Source organism: Bos mutus, chromosome 22, assembly GCF_027580195.1.
Source record: "Bos mutus isolate GX-2022 chromosome 22, NWIPB_WYAK_1.1, whole genome shotgun sequence".
Taxonomy (NCBI): Eukaryota; Metazoa; Chordata; class Mammalia; order Artiodactyla; family Bovidae; genus Bos; species Bos mutus.
In genome coordinates, this window is record NC_091638.1 from 66,157,797 (window position 1) to 66,177,387 (window position 19,591).

At 48.6% G+C, this 19,591-nt stretch overlaps 1 protein-coding gene across 6 annotated transcripts in view; it reads left to right on the top strand.

Annotated features, from left to right (window-relative positions):
- Positions 1-19,591, top strand: part of CHKA (choline kinase alpha) — a 59,882-nt gene that overhangs the window by 24,212 nt on the left and 16,079 nt on the right. For 2 of the 6 annotated variants that reach the window (XM_070360431.1, XM_070360434.1), the window contains exons 2-4: positions 2,991-3,102; positions 12,790-12,819; positions 13,763-13,816. In XM_070360431.1, the coding sequence (XP_070216532.1) occupies positions 2,991-3,102; positions 12,790-12,819; positions 13,763-13,816 (196 nt within the window). The remainder of the gene's footprint in view (positions 1-2,990; positions 3,103-12,789; positions 12,820-13,762; positions 13,817-19,591) is intronic. The other 4 variants (XM_070360432.1, XM_070360435.1, XM_070360433.1 and 1 more) reach the window with 2 other exon arrangements.

Consider the following 19,591-nt stretch of genomic DNA (forward strand, 5'->3'; position numbering starts at 1 on the left):
GGCAGGGAGGAGCCCAGTGAAGGGAGAGTGCCGCGGGCCTTGCCGATTTCAGAAGGTGTCTGCTGAGCACCTTCCCTTGGGGGCGTGGGCCTGGAGAATTGAAGCTAGACGTGACCCCTGCCTTCAGGGAGCTAGCAGAAGATAGCAAAAGCTTCCTGAGGATGTTGGGCTTCAACCTGGTTTTAAATAGTAGGTAGTTAGAATAGCAGAGAAGAGTGAGGAGTTTTGACTGGAAGAACAGGAGTCAGTGGGTGAGGTGGCGAGTGGTATCAGTTAGTGCTGGGCTTAGCTGCTTGTGACACAGGACCCCAGAGTCACATTGGCTTAAACCACCTAGAAATTCGTTTCCCTCGTGCATTGAAGAGGCCCGGGAGTAGCCAGGCTGAGCCGTTGCAGCAGCTTCCCGGGCTTGGTGGGGATGCGCACTCCTCGCAGCTGATGGCTGCGCCATTCCTGGGATGTGGCCCTTAATGTCATGGTCTAAGACGCCTCTACAGTTCTGGCCATGTGTGCTAGTCAGGATCCTGGCAAGAAAATGGAAACGACACTGGGTATTTCAGCAGACCTAGAGAATTTTATAGGAAATTGGGTGAACAGGCAGAGGAGAACCAGAAAAGCAGAAAAGGGAACACAAGTGAGTAGGATAAGGAGCACTGAGTGTGCAGGGGCAGACTCCTGGGGCTGGGGAAGCGAGGGGAGAGGGATGAGATCCTGGAAGCGGAGAGGAGGGCCTAACTCTGTGGGCCCACCTCCGAGGGCACTGCTAGGCTGTGGTGGGGCTCTGACCTCTGGGCTGGTACCCTGAGGAGGGACCATGAGGCTGGTGCTGGCGTTGCCCACAGAAGTGAGGACGGGAGTGGGCGGGTTGGTACCACAGCACGTGGGCAGGTCTGCCTGCTGCCAGAACCCGGTGACACAGGAGCCGCTGCTTACGGAGGGGTGTCCCCGAAGACACCAGCGTCATCGCAGAACCGACCTGGAAGTCGGTCCACACCTCAGGATGGATGGGGGGAGGGGCCCAGCATGTGAGCAGGTCCGTCTCTGGCTTCAGACCCTTCCTTTACACTCTCTGTGCTGGCACTTGGTCACACAAGCCTGGACGGCTGTAGAGGTGGCTGCTAAGTACACTCCTGATGTGAGGCAGGCTGCCCCCTGGGCACAGCCCAGCTTCTCTAACGCAGGAAGGGCAGAGAACGTCCGCCACAGGAGTGGAACTGGCCACGACTCTCTGCCACCGTTAGTGCGGAGCGTTAACACCTCCAGATAAAGAGTTCTCCCGGTTATCTCTCTTCAGCACACAAACTGAACTCTGTCTCTTGGACCGGTTCTTGGCGGGACCTCTCACCGTGTGCCATGAGCCCTGTCTGGGTGTGTGATGGTTCCGTTGTGGTTTGTATTTTAGCCTCCCTTGGGGAGTGTAGTTTCACTGGACTGTTGGTGGATAGAACAGGGAGAGAGGCAGCTGGCTCTGGAGACTGGGGACTGTTGTTCTAGAAAGCCGTGCTCCAGCTGGCTCATGACTTTGTCTCCAGAAGTTGTACAGGCACAGCATTGCTGTGTGATACACTGCACCTGACGGGCAGGCGTAGGTCAGGGTTTGCTGAGCACCTGCTTTAGACACTGTCCTGCAATTTTGCAGTCTCTCTTAGAGTTTTATGCCTGCATTCTTCCCTGGAGCCGAAGTCTCTCGAGGCAGGACCAGAGTCGGTTTCAGTTTTGTGTTACCTGAGCTTCTAGTATCGTGCTTCGCTTGGGTGATAGCTCTTCACGATCTGAAGCCTACACAGTCGAGGCGCCTTGGGTCTTGAGTTCCGAACTGCACAGTGTTTAATGTTCCTTCATTTAAGTCTCCAGTATCTGCACTAATCATTTCCAACCCGGGCAGGTGATTTGTCCCCAAGGCTACACTTTACTGTTAAGTGTCCCCTGTAACGTGTTCCTCGTCTTCAGTAGTCATGTGAAAGGTTTTGGGTGTTGAAGTCTCCCCTTTCCTCTGAGAGCTCCAATAATTCTTAATGTTGCAAATTGTTTGAAACAGCTGTTAGTCAAATCTGGTTGAGAAGGGGTGGATCTTGCAACTTCAAGTGGAAAGTCCTGGGGGGATGATTTAGGTATTGCTCCAAGATTTTAACTCAGCAGTGACGGGAACAGGATGGGAATTTGGGGTCACAGATGAACATGGACTGGAAGGGATACATCTGAGATACCCCCACCCCCAGTTCCCATGGCTGAGGTGGGTCTCTTTGCCCTGTGTCCCTCTGTGAGGCAGATGCTACATGCAATTAAAAGCTGTTCTAATGAGGTAGATGAACCTGCAGCCTATTATACAGAGTGAAATAAGTCAGGAAGACAAAGACAAATACTGTATATTAACGCATATATATGGAGTTTCGAAAGATGGAACTGATGGTCCTACATGCAGGGCAGCGAAGGAGACACAGCTGTAAATAACAGACTTTTGGCTTCAGTGGGAGAAGGTGAGGGTGGGATGATTTGAGAAAATAGCATTGAAACACATACATTACCACATATAAAATCGATGACCAGTGCAAGTTCCATGCGTGAAGTAGGGCGCCTAAAGCCAGTGCTCTGGAACAGTCGGGGGCGGGGTGCTCTGGAACAGTCTAGAGGGATGGGATGGGGTTCCGAATGCGGCGGCGGAGGGGGAGGGGCCAGGTATACCGACGGCCAACTCATGTCGATTATGTCAAAAGCTAGCACAGTGTTATAAAGTAATTGCCCTCCAATTAAATTAAAAGCAAGACACCTCCCTCGTGGCTGTCCTAGAAGGACCGATGGGGAGTTTGCCTGTGGAATTGATCTGAGAACTGTGGAGCTCATCTGTGTTGCAGGTGCCCTGAGGGACTGAATGGAGACTCAGGTGAGGGCAGGTATCGTGGGCGGGAGCCGACTTCTCGCCCAGTTACCCCAGAAGAGTGACGCGGCTCGCCCTCAGGTCCCGCTCCTTACGGTGCTCTTGTTTCCAGCAGAGGTGGCCTCAGCAACATGCTGTTCCAGTGCTCCTTGCCCGACACCCTGGCCACCGTCGGAGACGAGCCTCGGAAGGTGCTCCTGCGGCTGTACGGGGCGATCCTGAAGATGGTGAGTCCCTCGGCTGCTCGGGGCGGGGGGCCTGGCCGCGGTTCTCATCCTCTTGGCCTGATTACCTGGGAGGAGATTTAAGACGTGTTAGTGGTGTTGTGGGAACTATTTAAAGACACTGCTTTTACTGTAATCGGGCTGCACCCCTGGGTTTTTTTCTTTATTATTCCAAGTGAATTCTGTCTTACTATTTGTTAGCAAACTAGTACAAGTACCACTTTTATGTCCAGAAAAAGTACAGTGTTGGTCAAATCTGTAATAGTGCTTTGATGACGCCTAGATTTTCCCCTCACTGAAATTTTCAGCTCAGACTTAGGTTGTAAGCTTCCAGCGTGGGGAAGGTATGGTTTGTCTGTCATCATCAGAAAGGGGCTGCAGGATAACCCCAGTGCAGAGGGACAAGCTCAGTGCAGCTGAATGCAGTAAGTGCCTCCCTGTGAGATTTCTTTTAAAACTTTGAGTTTGTTAGATTCTTAATCTTTCTGAATTTTTATATGACGTAAGTAATTGAATCTAACTTTCAGTTTAAGTGCCTTATTTGTTGAATTGTCTTAACCAACTATTTCCCAAACGTCTGGATTAAAAAAAAAAAACCTATACATGAATTTATCATTTTACTGAACACACATATAAATGCGTGTATATTGCAATGGCAGAATTTTTATATCCATTTAAATCTCCCTTGGAAGGGCCCGTTTTGATCCTCATGAAATGGAAAATTCGTTTTCTCACTTTTTTTTTTTTTTCCTAAGACTAGTCTCTCTCAGCTCAGTCTAAAAAGCAGGTCATGTCCATTATCTGTGATAATCAATTATATGTTTAGAAATAATAAAGTTGGTGTTCTGAGTGTTAACTCACTTAAAAAATTGTCATGATGTGACCAAACCTTCCCACTGGGTAGCTTCCCCGTAGAGGGTGAGGGTCTGAGGTTGGAAACAAGCCCGCACGTCTGAGGAAACCTGAGCTGCCGTGGAGTTGGGTTCTCACACTGACTGACACCTGGCCCTGCCCGCTGACCCTGCGGTTCAGTTTTTTTATTTAATCAAATTGCAGTCTCAGAGAAGTTCTTGAAATACTCAATTTACGTCCTTTTGGGTCTTTTAATGAAATAACTTTCAGCCATTTCCCCCCCTAAGGACTCTCTCTAATGGTGAAGTCCCATTTCGGCTCATTTGTTTTGTATGCGTTCATTTAAGCAACACCTTTAAAATGCCTTAGTAGCCACCTCCTGGAATCGCAGGCAGTAAGACTAGTATTTACCTCTGATTCCTGAGGCTGCTGTTTTAACTTACACAGGAGCGTGTTCAGCGCGCACTGTATGCTCCCCCTGGGCCAGATGGGGTCCCGGGGCCCTGTCCAGAGGGGATGAGACGCTGATCCGTGCTGTCCAGGACGCCGGTCACCAGCCACCTGTGGCCGTAGGCACGCTTGAAATGTGGCAAGGGCAGCCACGGAATGGAGTTTTAAACTTTATTTAATTTTAATTCATTTAAATGGACACAGTCCTGTGTAGCTGGTGGCTGCTATGTTGGCCAGCATGGCTCTAGAGCGTGCCATGTTAAGGATGGGCAACTTAGAGAAAGCCAGCTGCAACATAGCCCATGCACCCTGAAATTTTCTTTTCCCCAAATAAAGATTCACCATCTGTAGTTAATATTCTGCCTTTTTTGAAATCTTAGCAGTCTAGAATTATTACTTTACAGTACTTAAGTGCAATAGATATGTCTGGAAATAGAATTTAACAGAATTCTCTCTCCCTATTTATTTTTAAAGGGAAAGAAAGATCATTGGGTAACTCAATAGAAAAATAGAGAATAATGGACGCCACTTAAAATGCATTTAACTTTTTACTGAGCTAATGGATCAGAGCATGTTCTACACACAGTTCTAACGGGGGAGGTGGGGGAAGCACTCTGCATTTAGCTTCTCAATTCTATTTTTACTAGGCTGTCAGTTTCCAGTCCTAAAACTGCACCTGCTGAGGAAGTGCAGAAGCCGTGCTTGAAAGCACACGGGTGGAGAGGGAAACAGGTTGCTCACGAGATGGGCACTGATCAAACGTCGGCTGGCCTCACAGTTGACTCAGTAGACAACAGACTTGCTTTTGTTAGAAAAGGAGCTGTTCCTTTGCTCTCTAGGTGGGACTCAGTGTTTTCACATAATTACTCAAGTTCAAGTACACTTTTGATTGAGGCCCTAGTTCAAGTACACTTTTTTTGTTGACGTATAAACTTAGTAAAAACTGTGAAACCTACAGCCTCGAATATTTTTGGTTCCCATGTTCTTCCGGGCTTGGCAGGGGCCCTTGCTGCCAGTTAAGAGTTTCAGATGTTAATGGCCCTTGTCAACTGCTGGCCGTTGAACACGTAGGCAGCATGAGGAGGAGGAGAAACTCAGGATCTCTGAGCAGGGACTTCTGTTTAAGAGAGGAGGAGTGGGGAGTCAGGGGCGGAGTCTCAGTGGCCAGCAAGACTGGACCTAAGTGCAGTGCCCTGTGCTTTAAAAGCTGGGCTTTCGTGGCATGCGGCCAGGATTTTACCACAGATGTGAGTTCTTACTCTTCTCATATTTTCAAATCAGATTTTAAAATGTCTATTATTTATTTTGTTGCTGGGTCATATTGCTGATCAACTCTTTACAGTGAATCTGGCCTCTAATGGGAGGAGGGGTATTTATAGTCTACAGGTTATATTCCCATCATAACCAAAAAAATGGCCAGAATTGATAGTAACTTGTCAGGATTTGCATTCATTAAGAGATGTAGCTGAGCAAATATGGAACCCAAATAAGCACATTACTTTCATGAATGCATGGATTAAAGACAGAAATATCATACAACATGTATGTCATGCTTGCCTTATTTTTTGCTCTGCCTTAGAGGAAAGCACACACACGTCCCTATACATGTGTGTGCATTCATGGTATTTCCTGCATTGGTCGTATAAATGCAGTTCTCACATCCTTCAAGGTGGGTTAGAATAAGCTCCTTCCTTGAAGCGTGACAAATCACGACAGCATGTGATGATCAGCTTATGTAATACTTTCTCAGTGTTTAGCTGTTTGGCTTAATAACATGAGAGCCTGGTTGAGTTTCACACATCCCTTCTTTCCCTTTCTCCTCCTCGTTTTCAGCTCTGGGACTTTTTACCTCTGTGAGAATCGAATATTCAATAGTACTTTTTAAATTTGCATTTACAATCATTCACAAGTAACTTGGTTTAAAATAATAAGATGCTTCTTGACTGTCTCATTCTTCATCTTGGTATTGCGATGTCTGACCTTGTTTCCATAGCAGCCCTGAGATGCTCTCTGGTGCAGCTCACCACAGGCTAAACAATAGACGGCCAAGGTGAAGCCTCCCGGCAGGTTTAAAGCCGACAGTTCTGTCCCCACACAGCTGTCTCTGCCAGCCCCCATTTCTCCACGAGATGAATCAGAAGCAGACTTCCCAGCTGAACCCTGGAGGTTCTATTCAGAATTCGGGTTAATTTTAGGGGCACATGAGAAGTCCTGCATTGGACAAGAGGAAAATGGGCCCTTTTGAGAATGAAATAAGATCAGACACACAGCTTGAAAAACTGCCACACCACACAATATTGTTTGTAGGAGATTATTAAACATAAAAATATTGGTCTGACCTTCAAACAGTGTACGTCAGTAGAATTTAGTGTCTATTTCCCACGGGCCAGCTCTAACTTTAATGAGAAGGAGGTTATCCTCCTTAGCTGGATAGATGACAGAAATTGAAATTAACCATAAAATCGACTGTAACTAAAGCAGGTAGAACAGCTGAGTAGAAGCCTTGAGAAGTCCTGGTTCAGTCTTTGCCATTGTGGGAAGAGGTATTATTGCTAGAAGAGAGCTTGAACTGATGACGTCAGCTGCCAATGTAACGTGATTTTTTTTCCTTTCTGGTTTCTGGGAAGGAACATGCGCTCTGCACCGCCCAGCAGCAGCCTTTTCCCAGAAGCGAGTTTGGCTGATTACAAATAACCTGTTTGCTTATTTATCATGAATTGTGGAAGACACAAATGTCAGTACGTATTGTTCCTTCAATGTGACCTGTGCCAGTGGGCGGAAGTCTCAGGAGGCTTTGTCCCCGCCTCTGTCAGAACAGTGACTGTGTGGAGCCGGTCCCTTCTCCGCATGAATGGAGAGATTCTGCCTGGCCTTTCCAACGGCCTCATAGGCCTGAACGTCTGTAACACACCCTAGATCTCTCGAGTGTTGTCTGGGGAACTTTTGTTTTGTTCTCTGAGTAATAGAAGGCTAATATTAGTGCTTGTTGGAGTACTAACCATAATAAAATGAAAGGCATCAAGGCACAATGCAGATATGTCTCGGGGACTCGAAGAGCACTGTCTGGGGCACAGTCTTTTTTGAATTCAGAAAACCAAAAGTCACCGTCCCTGTCTTCTCTTAACCCCAGGTTAATTGAAAATTCAGGCATGATAAAGTCCGGAGCAGCCCACAGATAGTCAGCAGTAAACTGCTGGCCCCCTGAGAAGCCGCCTGCTAGCAGCACTTGGCTCTGGAGCCGAGATGGGGTGGCCGCCCTGCTTCATGCAGAGCCCAGCTCAGTCCCCAGTGGCTGGGCACACGTTCCCGCCAGATGAACAAGATGCATTGAATTTTTTTTCTCATTGTATTAGGTCATTGTGACCTAATTTACCCTACTTTTAAAAACTCCCCATCTATGTTGAGCATGATGTAATTATATCTATTGTAAAGCAGTCAAAACCTTCCTCCCGGAAGTGAAGCATCTTTCTAGTATTGCGCGTTCCCATTTGGTCTCACCTAGCATTTCTTCCATGAATCCCCTCCAAAGGCAGTTGCCAAATTACCCCCTACCGTGGTACCACCTTCCATACCTGCTTTGGTGCCTTCTTTTGATAACGAAATAAACTACAGGCTGCTGTGTCTAATTTTGACATATGCAAAGTGTCTTTTGTCTTGCTGGTCTTAAATGTTTGGGGTTTATAGCATGAAGCCAGGACAGGTGTCCGGCCCTCGAACGCTGGTGTGACTGCAGCCCGCCCTCGGGAAGGAACGTCTTCGTGTCGGGTGGCATGAGGGGTGTGGGGTAATGTACGACTTTAGCTGTGCATGTGTTCTCTGCTGCAGGCTTGTCCATGCGATCGTGCCTGGAGCACTCTGGTTTCCAGGTGACAGACACGATTCACGGTATAGTATGAGTCCTCTGAAGTTGGAGCATTCTCTACAGCTTTAATTTCTGTCTTTTAGTTCTTGGTTTCAAGAAATGTTTTTTAAAACAACAAAGTTGTAATGCTTTTGTTAAGTAGCACCAGCTACAGTTTGTGCTTGCTTAAAAAGCTACAGTAATTAAGATTTCAGAATGTTATGTATTGAATATATCACTTTGGGGTGGTTGTTTTTATTTCAAGTCCCAGGCAAATCAGACCCCTTTCTTCTGTTTCCTCAGTAGAAAATGACAAACATTTAGTAATTATAGACGTTTATGGGCCTCAGCTTGAAAATTCATGTCCAGTATTCAGCTGCTGCTTCTCTCATGCCATTTCAGCCTTCAGGAAATGCCACGTATATATTGATATTGTGGTTGGAGTTGGAAACTCCCTTCTCTGCCCTTCTCACGTAGGGTCCTTCTCCCCACCCCGGGCCTTTATGAAGCTCAGCAGTGCTGCTCTGACGTGGGAGGACGCACAGGATCTGTCCCTGGAAACATGCTGCCTGCAAGTCAGCCTTGGGGTGCTCGTGCCGGAGGAACCCGAAGCCGTCAGAGTCCTGGGGCGGCAGGTCACCTGGGATCAGACCTCAGTTTTGAGAAAGTCACCTTCAGAAAGCCACCTTCTTTACCTGGCCTTGCACTCACCTGTCTTCCTCCTAGTTTAGGTCTGCCTGGAGCCTTTTAGAAGTTCTAATCTCCTCTTGATATTCGTCACACCATCTGGTTTTGCAGAGATCGGCAGGATCAGACTGTCTTAGACTGGTCCTTGAGTAGATGGAACACACTCTAGAGACTCCAGTGAAATGTTAGAAATCATTGTTCGTTTCAATTCTCGCTATCCCTATGTGTTCACTAAATAATCACACAAGCTATACTTTAGATCATTGCATTGTCATCTCACATTTTAATGTGTTCTATAATATATTTTCAGGAAATGGTGGAAGAAGCCGTAAGAGCAATAAATACAGAATGTTTTCATAGAAATCAGGAAGCGGGAAGGTTAGGGTCCATGATATTGAGGAGAACACATACTGCAAAAGGTTACTGAAGAGCCACATTCCTGCCGTGCATTCCTGCCACCTTGGTTAACAGGGATGGCAACAGGTGTAGCCCCCATGTTGAGAACCTCTTCTCTCGTCTTAGTCGTCTTCAGAACCACGGGCAGTACAGTCGGGAAGCCCATGACCCTTCAGGACCTGACAAGCCTCGTGGTGACTGAATTCAGGGTGGTGCAGCCATCCTGTGACTCAGGTTGAACCCTGGTGGCCCAGAGTCCCTTGGGGCTCAGTTCAGCAGGAGACCCTCTGGTTAGTGGAGAGAGGGTTTTCCTAGACCGAATCTTAGATGCCCTAGAAGCTTAGTCTAGCTAACATTTGGCTTATTCTTTCTTAATTACTAATTGATGGATCCCAAAGCTCTTTTATTAAAGGCTGCAGCCAACTTAATCTTTTGTTTTATAAGAGCCTTTAAAAGAGACAGTAGCTGAATGATGCTGGCCCTTATTGTGTGTAGATTCCCGTCTGTATCTTTTTATCTCTGTAGCCACCATCATGTTAACATGGTATGCCTTCCTCTTTCTGACATTATCTGTAATTGATGATTTGATTTTAAACAGCATTTCCAACTTAGTATACCAGTGATGACGTGTCACTCTCCCTTCTCAGTGGGTTCATCACTTTGCCCTCACCTGCCCCACAAGCAGCTCATGCAATAGCGGGTCTTTAATGCACTGTGAAGATAAATGTTTCAGGTTTTACACAGGATATTGAAGTAGCTGTATGCCACTCTCATTTATGTACACACACAGCCGCAAATACACAGAGCAGGGAAAATCCAGGTGCTGCTTTTGTTTCATCCAGCAAATGTGGCTTTATTAAAGTAGTTTAATCATTAAACTAGTTCCCTCATCATTAGCAGAATCTTTTATTAACAGCTGCCCGAGCGATGAGAGTTTATTTGGCTTAAACAAATGTCAAGAAATAACCCTGTTATATTGTGGAATATTAGGTAACTTACTTTCTTCATAGTCTTTAAAGTAAGAAATCCTTTAAATGTGATTTTGTCAGAAAAGTAACATTTGAAACCTTGTAGCAAATATATTTACTGTAGAAATAGCATACCTTTAAATCTAGCCAATAGTGTACAGGCTTTTAGGAATTTAGGTTTTAAATTTAGAGGTACTTGGCCAATCAAAAATCTGTTTCAGCTTTTAAATTCTTCCATGACTTTAAAACAAAATATAAACCACACCCCCTTTTTTATTACTATGACTTTAGCCTGTTTCCTACAGCAGAGCTGATGAGTACTTAGATTATAATGAATACTTATAGATTCTCTTGAAAACCAAGCCCAAACTAGGAAGAAAAGAACAAGAAAGATGGCAGGAAACCAGTGGCAGTGTATTTTTCTTCTTATTGGATATCTTCTCTCTCTGTAGTTTAAGTATGCAACTCAGGAGCTTTTAGTTTATTCCTAGCATTGGGTGTCTTCTTTAGCAAATCTGGTGCATTCTGACTTCTTAGGTCTTGAAGTTTCAGTGTTTATTTAAAACAACATTTTATTATGGAGAATTTCAGACGCATGTAGAAGTAGACCAGAAGAGCGTAGCGCACCCCAGGGGCCCGACATTCGTCTGTGTCTCTGCCCAGCTTGCTTTCGTCTTTACCCTTGTTTGTTCTCTAGGGTTCTTCCAGATTTCACAGTATTTCTTCCATGCAGGTTTCAGTCTGTACTCACGTAAGCTGATTTTAAAAATACATGACCACAATAGTGTTGAAAATGAAACTTTTAAAACAATTATTTAATATTAAATAATGTTAGTATCCAAATTTCTAATAAATGTTAAAACTTACCTTTATTTTATAACTTATTGAAAGCTAATTTTTATTAATGTAGAAGCTAGTTGGTAAAGAACTCAGAGTCATGTTAAATATTTCTATGTTGTATTTTAATATCTGCTTTGAATAAGTCTGTGCCTCTGAAATAAAATCCCAGAGATCCCAAGTTAAGTCTTACCTCCCCTCTCCCTGGAAAGAAAGACCTCTTTTTCGGTGGCTCTCTCTGTGGGCAGCCGCTTCCCTCACCTTTCCGTGAATATTCAGCCTGCTTGGTTTTTGATTTCCTGCTCTTCTTACCTGCAGGATCGAGGGACCCTGAACATTCTCTACTGAGGAAACAGAACAGAGGGCTGGGCGTGGCGCAAGTCCATCTCGCCTTCCTGATGGTGCTCTGACGGGAGGAGTAATGATTCACTGGGGGCAGAATGCAGTGGGCAGGGTGGGCAAGTTATTCGTAGAACTTATTTCTACCTAATGATGCTCCTTTGTTAAAAAGAAATGGCCCTGGGAACTAAGGCAATTGGTGAGTCAGGCGAGGTGACTTGCTGTTATGAGAGCACCGTTAGGCAAGGGAGGGGGACTTGTGTTGGCTCAATAACCCCTTAACTGTATCTCCCTAAGAAGATACAGTTCAAGTAATAACAGCATAGAAATAACCACAGTTGTCTAGAAGTGTGTACAGGTCAAATCCCGTTACTGCAGACTTCAGTGGGGTCTCCAGATTCCTTATTTGTCTCTTCCTATGAAGTATCAATATGCAGAATATCAGATCATAGAACTTGTTCTGTTCTTAGTGTCCTTTGGGGGAAAAAGCACAAGAATTTAACTTTTGGGGGGCACTGTGGCCCACCGGGCACCCTGCCTAAGGACATAGCCCGCCCCCCACTTCTGGAGTCACAGACCTGGGTCTGGACTCAGCAGGCTCCTTCACCCTGGTTCCCTCCTTGAGCTTCATGGTGCAGGAGTGCTTATTTAGTCCTGCCATCCACAAAGTATCGTGAGCACCAGGATTTGTTGGGAAAGACCAACAATAAAGAAAAGGTGGAGTCCCTGTTCATTAGGAATTTGTGGGCCACTGGGGAGAGGGGACAGCTGGAGTGTAGGGCTAAGGCCATGGGGCGGTCAGGAGGGCGTTTTGCAGTTAGAGAAGGAGTGAACGTACCTAATACTCCTCCCTAGGGTTTGTCCCACCCCGTGTCAAGCCATCAGCAAGAGTCAAAAACTGTCTCTGCAGTATTTTCATTTTGTGGTTTTCATTGTAACGGGATTTAACCTGTAACATCTTCCCATCAGAGAAATGCAGATTACACAAAAGAAAATAGCATATATCCCCCATTTGTAGTTTCTGTACTTTATACAAAATGTACTTCACTGTGTGCTAAAGACATTACCAAGTATGTATAAGTGCAAGTCTTTTGCAGATACCTTCATATGAACATTTTGTTTACTTTTTATATTGAGTAAACTGGAACATGTACTATTTATACAGAACATACATTAAAATGTGTGTGGGTTATTATTTCCGTGTTGATGATGGGAGTGGTTGCTCTGTATGGCTAGGTGTTTTGAATGGTGCTAGAGTAGCTGGTGGTGCTTAACGTGGCATTTTTTTTTCCCTGTCCACACTTTCTACCCTTGGTACAGGTATTTTTGATAAAGCTGTGGAATGGAAAGGTATGTTTTTCACGGGATTGTTCAACAATCTTTTACCTTAAATTTCTGTAAGAGCTTCCTTTATGGGCCTCCGTGTCTGACTTAAGCAGACTTAGTTTAGTAAATTAAACAAATAACGTTTTTCTAGGGGCAATATTTGAGTATAAAATTTGACAGGACGCGTAAGTTTCTCACTTGCTTTCCCCTGTCTCCCTATTAAACACCGTGTGAAGGTTTGTAAAGCACTTGGGGTGGGGGTTGCTTTTAAGAGCTCAGATCTGCCGTGAGTGGACGATGTGGGCAGACAGTGGCTTGTGGAAGGTCACAGTCCGAGTGTGTCGCTGATAAACTCCTGGTTACCGCTAACTTGCAATTTCATTGAGGAAAGGGGTGTAGAAGCCTCTCTCAATACGTTAACAGATGAAGTAAGTTTAGGGCCTGTATTAAATTGGCTCGGGCCTCTCTTGGGTGGAGGGACTCCACGCTGAGCTAGTGGCTGCCCGACCAACAGGCCTCCTGCCTGCACAGGGCACCCTCGTCCACCCAGTGCTGACCTCGGCGGCCACGGGCCTTGTGCCCCTGGCCTTGTGGGAAAGTGTCTTCCTGGGCTGGCACTGCCTCGAAAGACCCACCTGGCTAAACTGGTGAGCCGGCCCAGCGCCCACAGGAAAGCTCTCTCCGCTGACTTTCCTCCAATGATGAAATTGTAAAAAGGTACCAGGGTGGTGGTGAGGTGACGGCTGTGTGCACCCACAGCACCTCCCTTTTCTCGTAAAGCAGCGAGGTGCTTCCTCAGGTGTTGGTCCGAGTGTGGGACTCTGGTGGTGCATTTAGACTGTGCGAGAAACCCTCGTTTAAAGATCTGTGATGTCTTGTACACCCTGACTGTTCTGATGGTTGCTGAGTGAGTGCCTGCTCAGCGTTCCCCATTTCACCGGAAGTGTTTGCTTTTTCTCGTTCGTAGCGGTCCTGTAATAAGGAGGGATCCGAACAAGCTCAGAAAGACAGTGAATTTCAAGTAAGTAATTCAGCCCGCCCTGCATCCGGTGTGAGGTGTGAGCTGGTGGTGGGCAGGGCAGTGCTGGGTGGACAGGGTCCCTGTGCTGTCAGGAAGTGGGCACAGGGTCTCCGGGCCTCGCCCCCCGCTCCGGCTGTGCCCCTTCCTGTCCCTGAGTCCTGGTTGTGTCCCAAAGGAAGGGCTCCAGGTACTGGGAGCCACCTCCGGAAGAGGCGGTGAACAGCTCATGTTCCCGGCTCCTGCCGAGGGTGTAGGGAGGGCTGTAGGGAGCTGAACAGCACTTGGGCTGCGAGGAGATGGCAGCTTGGGTGGCCGGCGTGTGTGATGTCCTAACATGGAGGCAGCCTGGCGTCCGCGCTGCCCTGACTCTGCCGTTGCCCAGGGATCTCAAGGGCCACCCGTTCCCGGGCAGGCAGGAGTGTTTTTCCCTCTGCACCGCAGGTGGGCCCTTTACTGTCTGAGCCACCAGGGAAGCCCTCTCGGTGTGGTGCCCAGGTCCAGAGGGTGCTCCTGAACCGCGAGGTCTCACTCTCAGCAGTGCATATGCTCAGAGGAGCTTCAGGTCAAGAGCACCTGGCCCTAGACAGAAGCGGGGCGTCCGGTGTCGTGACCTCCACACCGCAGGGAGCGACTGCTGTGGAGTCCACTCTCCCAGTGTGCGGAGGTGTGTGTGCAGTGTGTACACACGCTGCAGATGAAAGAAATACCTGCACGCAGTGAATAAACTAGTTTTGTTCATTGTACACTTACTTGTGGCATGCAGGATCTTTCGTTATGGCATGTGGAATCTAGTTCCCTGACCAGAGATCAAACCTGGGACCTCTGCATTGGGAGTGTAGTCTTAGCCACTGGACCACCAGGGAAATCCCTCTCTTATTGTCTCTTATTGTAAAAAAAAAGTGACTTAAAACTCAGTATTCAAAAAACAAAGATCATGGCATCCAATCCCATTACTTTATGGCAAATAGTTGGGGGGAAAGTAGCAGGTATCAGATTTCATTTTCTTGGGCTCCAAAATCACTATCGATGGTGACTGCAGCCATGAAATTAAAAGACGCTTGTTCTTTGGAAGAAAAGCTATGACCAACCTAGACAGTGTATTAAAAAGCAGAGACATCACTTTGCCAACAAAGGTCCGTCTAGTCAAGCTATGGTTTTTCCAGTAGTTGTATATGAATGTGAGAGTTGGACCATGAAGAAGACTGAGCACCAAAGAATTGATGCTCTTGACCTGTGGTGTTGGAGAAGACTCTTGAGAGTCCGTTGGACAGTAAGGAGATCAAACCAGTCAGTCCTAAAGGAAGTCAGTCCTGAATAGTCATTGGAAGGACTGATGCTGAAGCTCCAATCCTTTGGCCACCTGATGTGAGGGGCCAACTCACTGGAAAAAGACCCTGATGCTGGGAAAGATTGATGACAGGAGAGAAGGGGAAGACAGAGGATGAGATGGTTGGATGGCATCACTGACTCAATGGACACGAGTTTGAGCAAACCCCGGGAGATAGCGAAGGACAGGGAAGCCTGTCATGCTGCAGTCCATGGGGTCGCAAAGAGTCGGACACAGCTTAGCGACTGAACAGCAGCAGCAATACGAATTACTAAAATTACCAAGAAACAGGAATTTAAGAGAGCTGAGATTATAATGGAATAAAAGTACTGATGTTCTTTCTCGAGTTTCCATGGATCTTCCACCGGGGCCGAGCTCCAAAGACTGTGGTCTGGAGGGTCTGGACTGTGTGCTCTCAGGGGAGACCCTGAGTGAGCCGCTGTCAGGGGGAGGTAGCTGATGTTCTGTCTTCAGTCTCCTGGGCCTTTGTGTACAGACTTCTGTCTATACTGGGATTGAAACTGTTGGGTTTCTAGGACCTCCATGACGCTGAACCTAAGTTGTATTTTCAGTTCTTGTTTCCCCTTGATTTCTTAGCAGCCAAGGGGCCAGGACTCGGGCACCAAGCAAAGGACCTTCCTTACTTCATCCCTTCCTTGTTTTCCTTCTGGGCTCGTTCTCCTATTGTCTTTTTATCTTTCCCTAATATTTATTTCTTTGGCTGCACCGGGTCTTACTTGGGGCGCACAGGATCTTTAGTTGTGAGACATGGGATCTAGTTCCCTGACCAGGGATTAAACCTGGGCCCTCTGCATGGAGAATGTAGGGTCTTAGCCACTGGACCACCAGGGAAGTCCCTCTCTTCTTGTCTTAAGTACTAGGCCTGATGCCCTGTCCCTCCCCACTCTTCCCAGCCCACCTGATCCAAACCTGGTCCTTTGTTTCTCCTGGAGGCCAGGGATCTGCGGCTCCTCCAGCCCATGGAACCAACCCCAGCTGCTCCCTGTCTCCCGGGGTGTCTCACCGGGTCCAAGACTGAGCCCACATTCTCCTTCAGTCCGTCCTTCCTGGCCAGGCCGGAAGCAGGGAGCCACCTCCGCTACTCCTCCCCAACCCTGTGTCCCACCCTCAAGTCCGTTGGTGGTTTTCCTTTGGACCAGACCTTGGATCTGTGAGTGTCTCTCTACCCGGCCTGTGAACCTGGCTAGTCCAAGCTGCCCCAGCTCCCCTCGGGGCTCCCACTGCGATTCTTGCTGCCCACAGACCATTCCCTTCGTCATCACCAGAGCCATCTTTTTGAACTGCTCATCTGATCGTGTCAGCCTCTCGATGACAGTCCTTTGGTGATTGCTTTCTCCCCTGATCCAAGTTAGGTGAGCTTTATCCTACCAGGTCCCAGCGGCCTGACCCCATGGAGCTCCCTGGCCATATTTCTACTCGGGGCCAGTCCGTGCTGTTTGTTTACGATCCCCTTGGGTCAGAAGGTAGGCAGCCGGTGGTTAGAACAGGGAGGTGGTTGGTCTTTGAGCCTCTTTGAATGGCTGATCTTCGTCTCCTCTCCACCAAACTAGCAGGAGGCCTGACTCCATTCCTGCTTAGGGGCCTGCGAGTCTCGGGTGGGCTCACCTCCCTGGCCTGCAGTGGCGGTGTGTCCCACCTTCTTTCCTCTTCAGACTCCCCCTCCCCACCCGGGAAGTACTATTATATCTTCTCAGGAGGGTCATATTGTTGTTACAATCTGGGTATTATTGCTGGATTTAATTTTTTTCAGAGATAAAGCCATACGGATAAAGTGGAAAGGCAGTCTCACACTTCCTCCCACCCCCTGGGGCCCCTGCGGCCTCTTCTGCTCGCTCTGCCCCAGCTGCATTCTGAGCCCTGTCCCCGTGGCTTTCTGAACCACTCTTGGTTTTGTTACCAGCAACTCGTGTGGCCAGATCCAGTGCCCACTTTCCTCTGCCCTCTGTTCACCGTCAAACACTCTGCCCCGTCCTGACAGCAGGCATCTCCCCTCCCCCCACCGCCCCGTCTCCATCAGCTGTTCCGGGGTGGGCTGTAAACCTCCGCTGGGGCGTCAGATGTCAGCCTTCTGTTGCTTCCTTAAGTGAACCAGAGTAGAAAATATTAGAAAGCATTGCACAGCTGTGAGCGTGTATGGTTTGTCTCGAATGTGTGTACGTGTGTGCGCGAGCGCTGGGTTGCCGTGTACAGTGTGAAAGCGTCGCTCTGAGCATGGGGCGTCCTCAGGCTCCGCGCTGCCTCCTCCTCTTGGGCCAGTTCATTTAACGCTGTCCGGATGCTGAGGGCTATCTGGCCCAGACCCCTGGGCAGCCCTGGGGGCCCCTCCGGGCTGGTTCCATCCTCCTCCTCCTCGGTTCCTCTGCTCCGCGACGGCCCCTCCCAGGGTCCGTGTCTCTACGTGGGGGTGGCCGCCGCCCTCACACCCCGTCAGGATGCCCTCTGCTCCTTCCCTGCGTGTGCCCCAGTCTGCCGACGGCCCTGCTCAGTTGTGGCGGCTTCTGTCCCTGGAAGGCAGGCGCCGTCCAGGCAGTGGCCACGTGTGTCTAGTTCTTGTTTCCCTGGGGGTGGAGTATATAAATGTATATTTCTGAAGCCAGCTTGAATCGTTTCCAGTGGAGGTATTGCCTTCTCTGCTGAGAAAGCAGGACTGGCTGTGGGTGGACACTCAGAGTCCCGCCCAGGTGACGGGCAGCAGGCCGGCTCACGGGCCCGCACCCGTGTTTCACCGGGCGTGCTTTCCTTGAAGGTTTGGAGACCTGAGGTTACCACTGTCCTTCGTGACCTACCCACTTTTCGTTCCGGGGCTTGGGGTGTTCTTTCATTTACTCCCTCTCCAAATTCTTCCCTCCGCTTCTCCATGCTGTGAATAAATATTGACCTATGACATAACAGAAAAACAGAGGTATTTCTTATTCACAGTGTGCAGAGCAATGTCAAGGAGAGCTGAGACACTCCAAAGTCTCTTCGCTCTTCTCTCTGCCGTCCTGGCTCTGGTTGACTCTGCTCAGGAGGGTCCTGATGGTGTGGGCTCAGCCCGGGGCAGGGGCACCGGCGACAAGGGTGAAGGCAGCTCCCGCTCTCTGCACTGCCTGCGTGCCACGAGCAAAGCGCCGAACTTCCTAAAGTCATGGCGTGGGTTAAATTCGTGTCCAGAACTTTCAGACAAAAAGGGCCACTTCCGATTGCATGCACGTGTCCCCAGTACCCTCCAGCTTAGTCACTCTACACACAAAAAGTTGAAAAACCAAACTTTAAATCTGACAGAATTCTGGCTACCTAGGACAGAGGATACCCTCCTTGATCCTGCTCTTGGAAACAGTTGGGAGTGGGTTGGATCTTTGAGGCGGGAGGTTGTACAGAGGGCAGGGGGCTGCCAGGAGCCACTGCCTGTGGACGGCCCGCTCCGGGCCTGAGCCCAGCACCCCCTTTCCATGATGCGAGCCTCCATTCGCTTGCAGGGTGTCTCTGAGGCTGGACTTGAGGTAAACAGGCCCACGCTGACTGTACCTCCTGCCGATGTTTGCTGTGAGGTCAGATGAGAGAAAGAAAACATTCTGCCAGTTCAGTAGAGCTATTAGGGATTTGTTGTCATTCTCTAAGGGTTTAAGGAGTAGAACTGGTAGAAATCCTGTCTACCAGTAGACGTCCCATAGAATCCCGCCTACCAGTGGACGTCCCGTAGGGTCCCGCCTGCCGGTGGACACCCCTCGGGGTCCTGCCTGCCAGGGGATGTCCCGTAGAGAATCCCACCTGCTGGGGGACGCCCCGCAGAGTCCGCCTTCCGGGGGACGCCCCGCAGATTCTGCCTGCTGGGGGGATGCCCCGCGGGGTCCCGCCTGGTAGAGATCCTGCCCACATCCGTGAACCCGACAGATGGATGCTGTGTCTGGATGGTGATGTCTTCATTTGCTTGGACTGCCAGGGAAAACTACCCAGGGTTATTGTTCATGGTTCCGGAGGTTGGCGGGCCAGGGTCAGGGCGCCAACACACAGCTGGGCTCTGGTGACGGTCCTTTCCTGGCTTGCAGATGCCATCTTCTGCCTGTGTCCTCACAGGGCAGGGAAAGGCTGCAAGCTCTCTGGAGCCCCCTCTTAACAAGGATGTTGACCCATTAGGGCTCCACCCTCATGGCCTCATCTAAACTCAGCACCTCCCAAAGGCATCTCCAAATAGCGTCTCACTAGGGGTGAAGGCCTGAACCTAGGAGTTAGGGGAGGACACAGTTTGGTTCGTTGCAGTCAGAGCTCGAGTTAGTGAGATGGGGCCTCTCAAGGTGATGATGGTCAGACCGTAGTCGTGGGGATTACACGAGGTGGTGGATGGATTACCCAGTCCCCCAGATGAAAAGTGACCGAGTTACCTTTTACCTTAACGTGTCCCATATCCTTTGAAGGCAGTTTTTCCTTTTTATTTTCTTCTCGCCAGC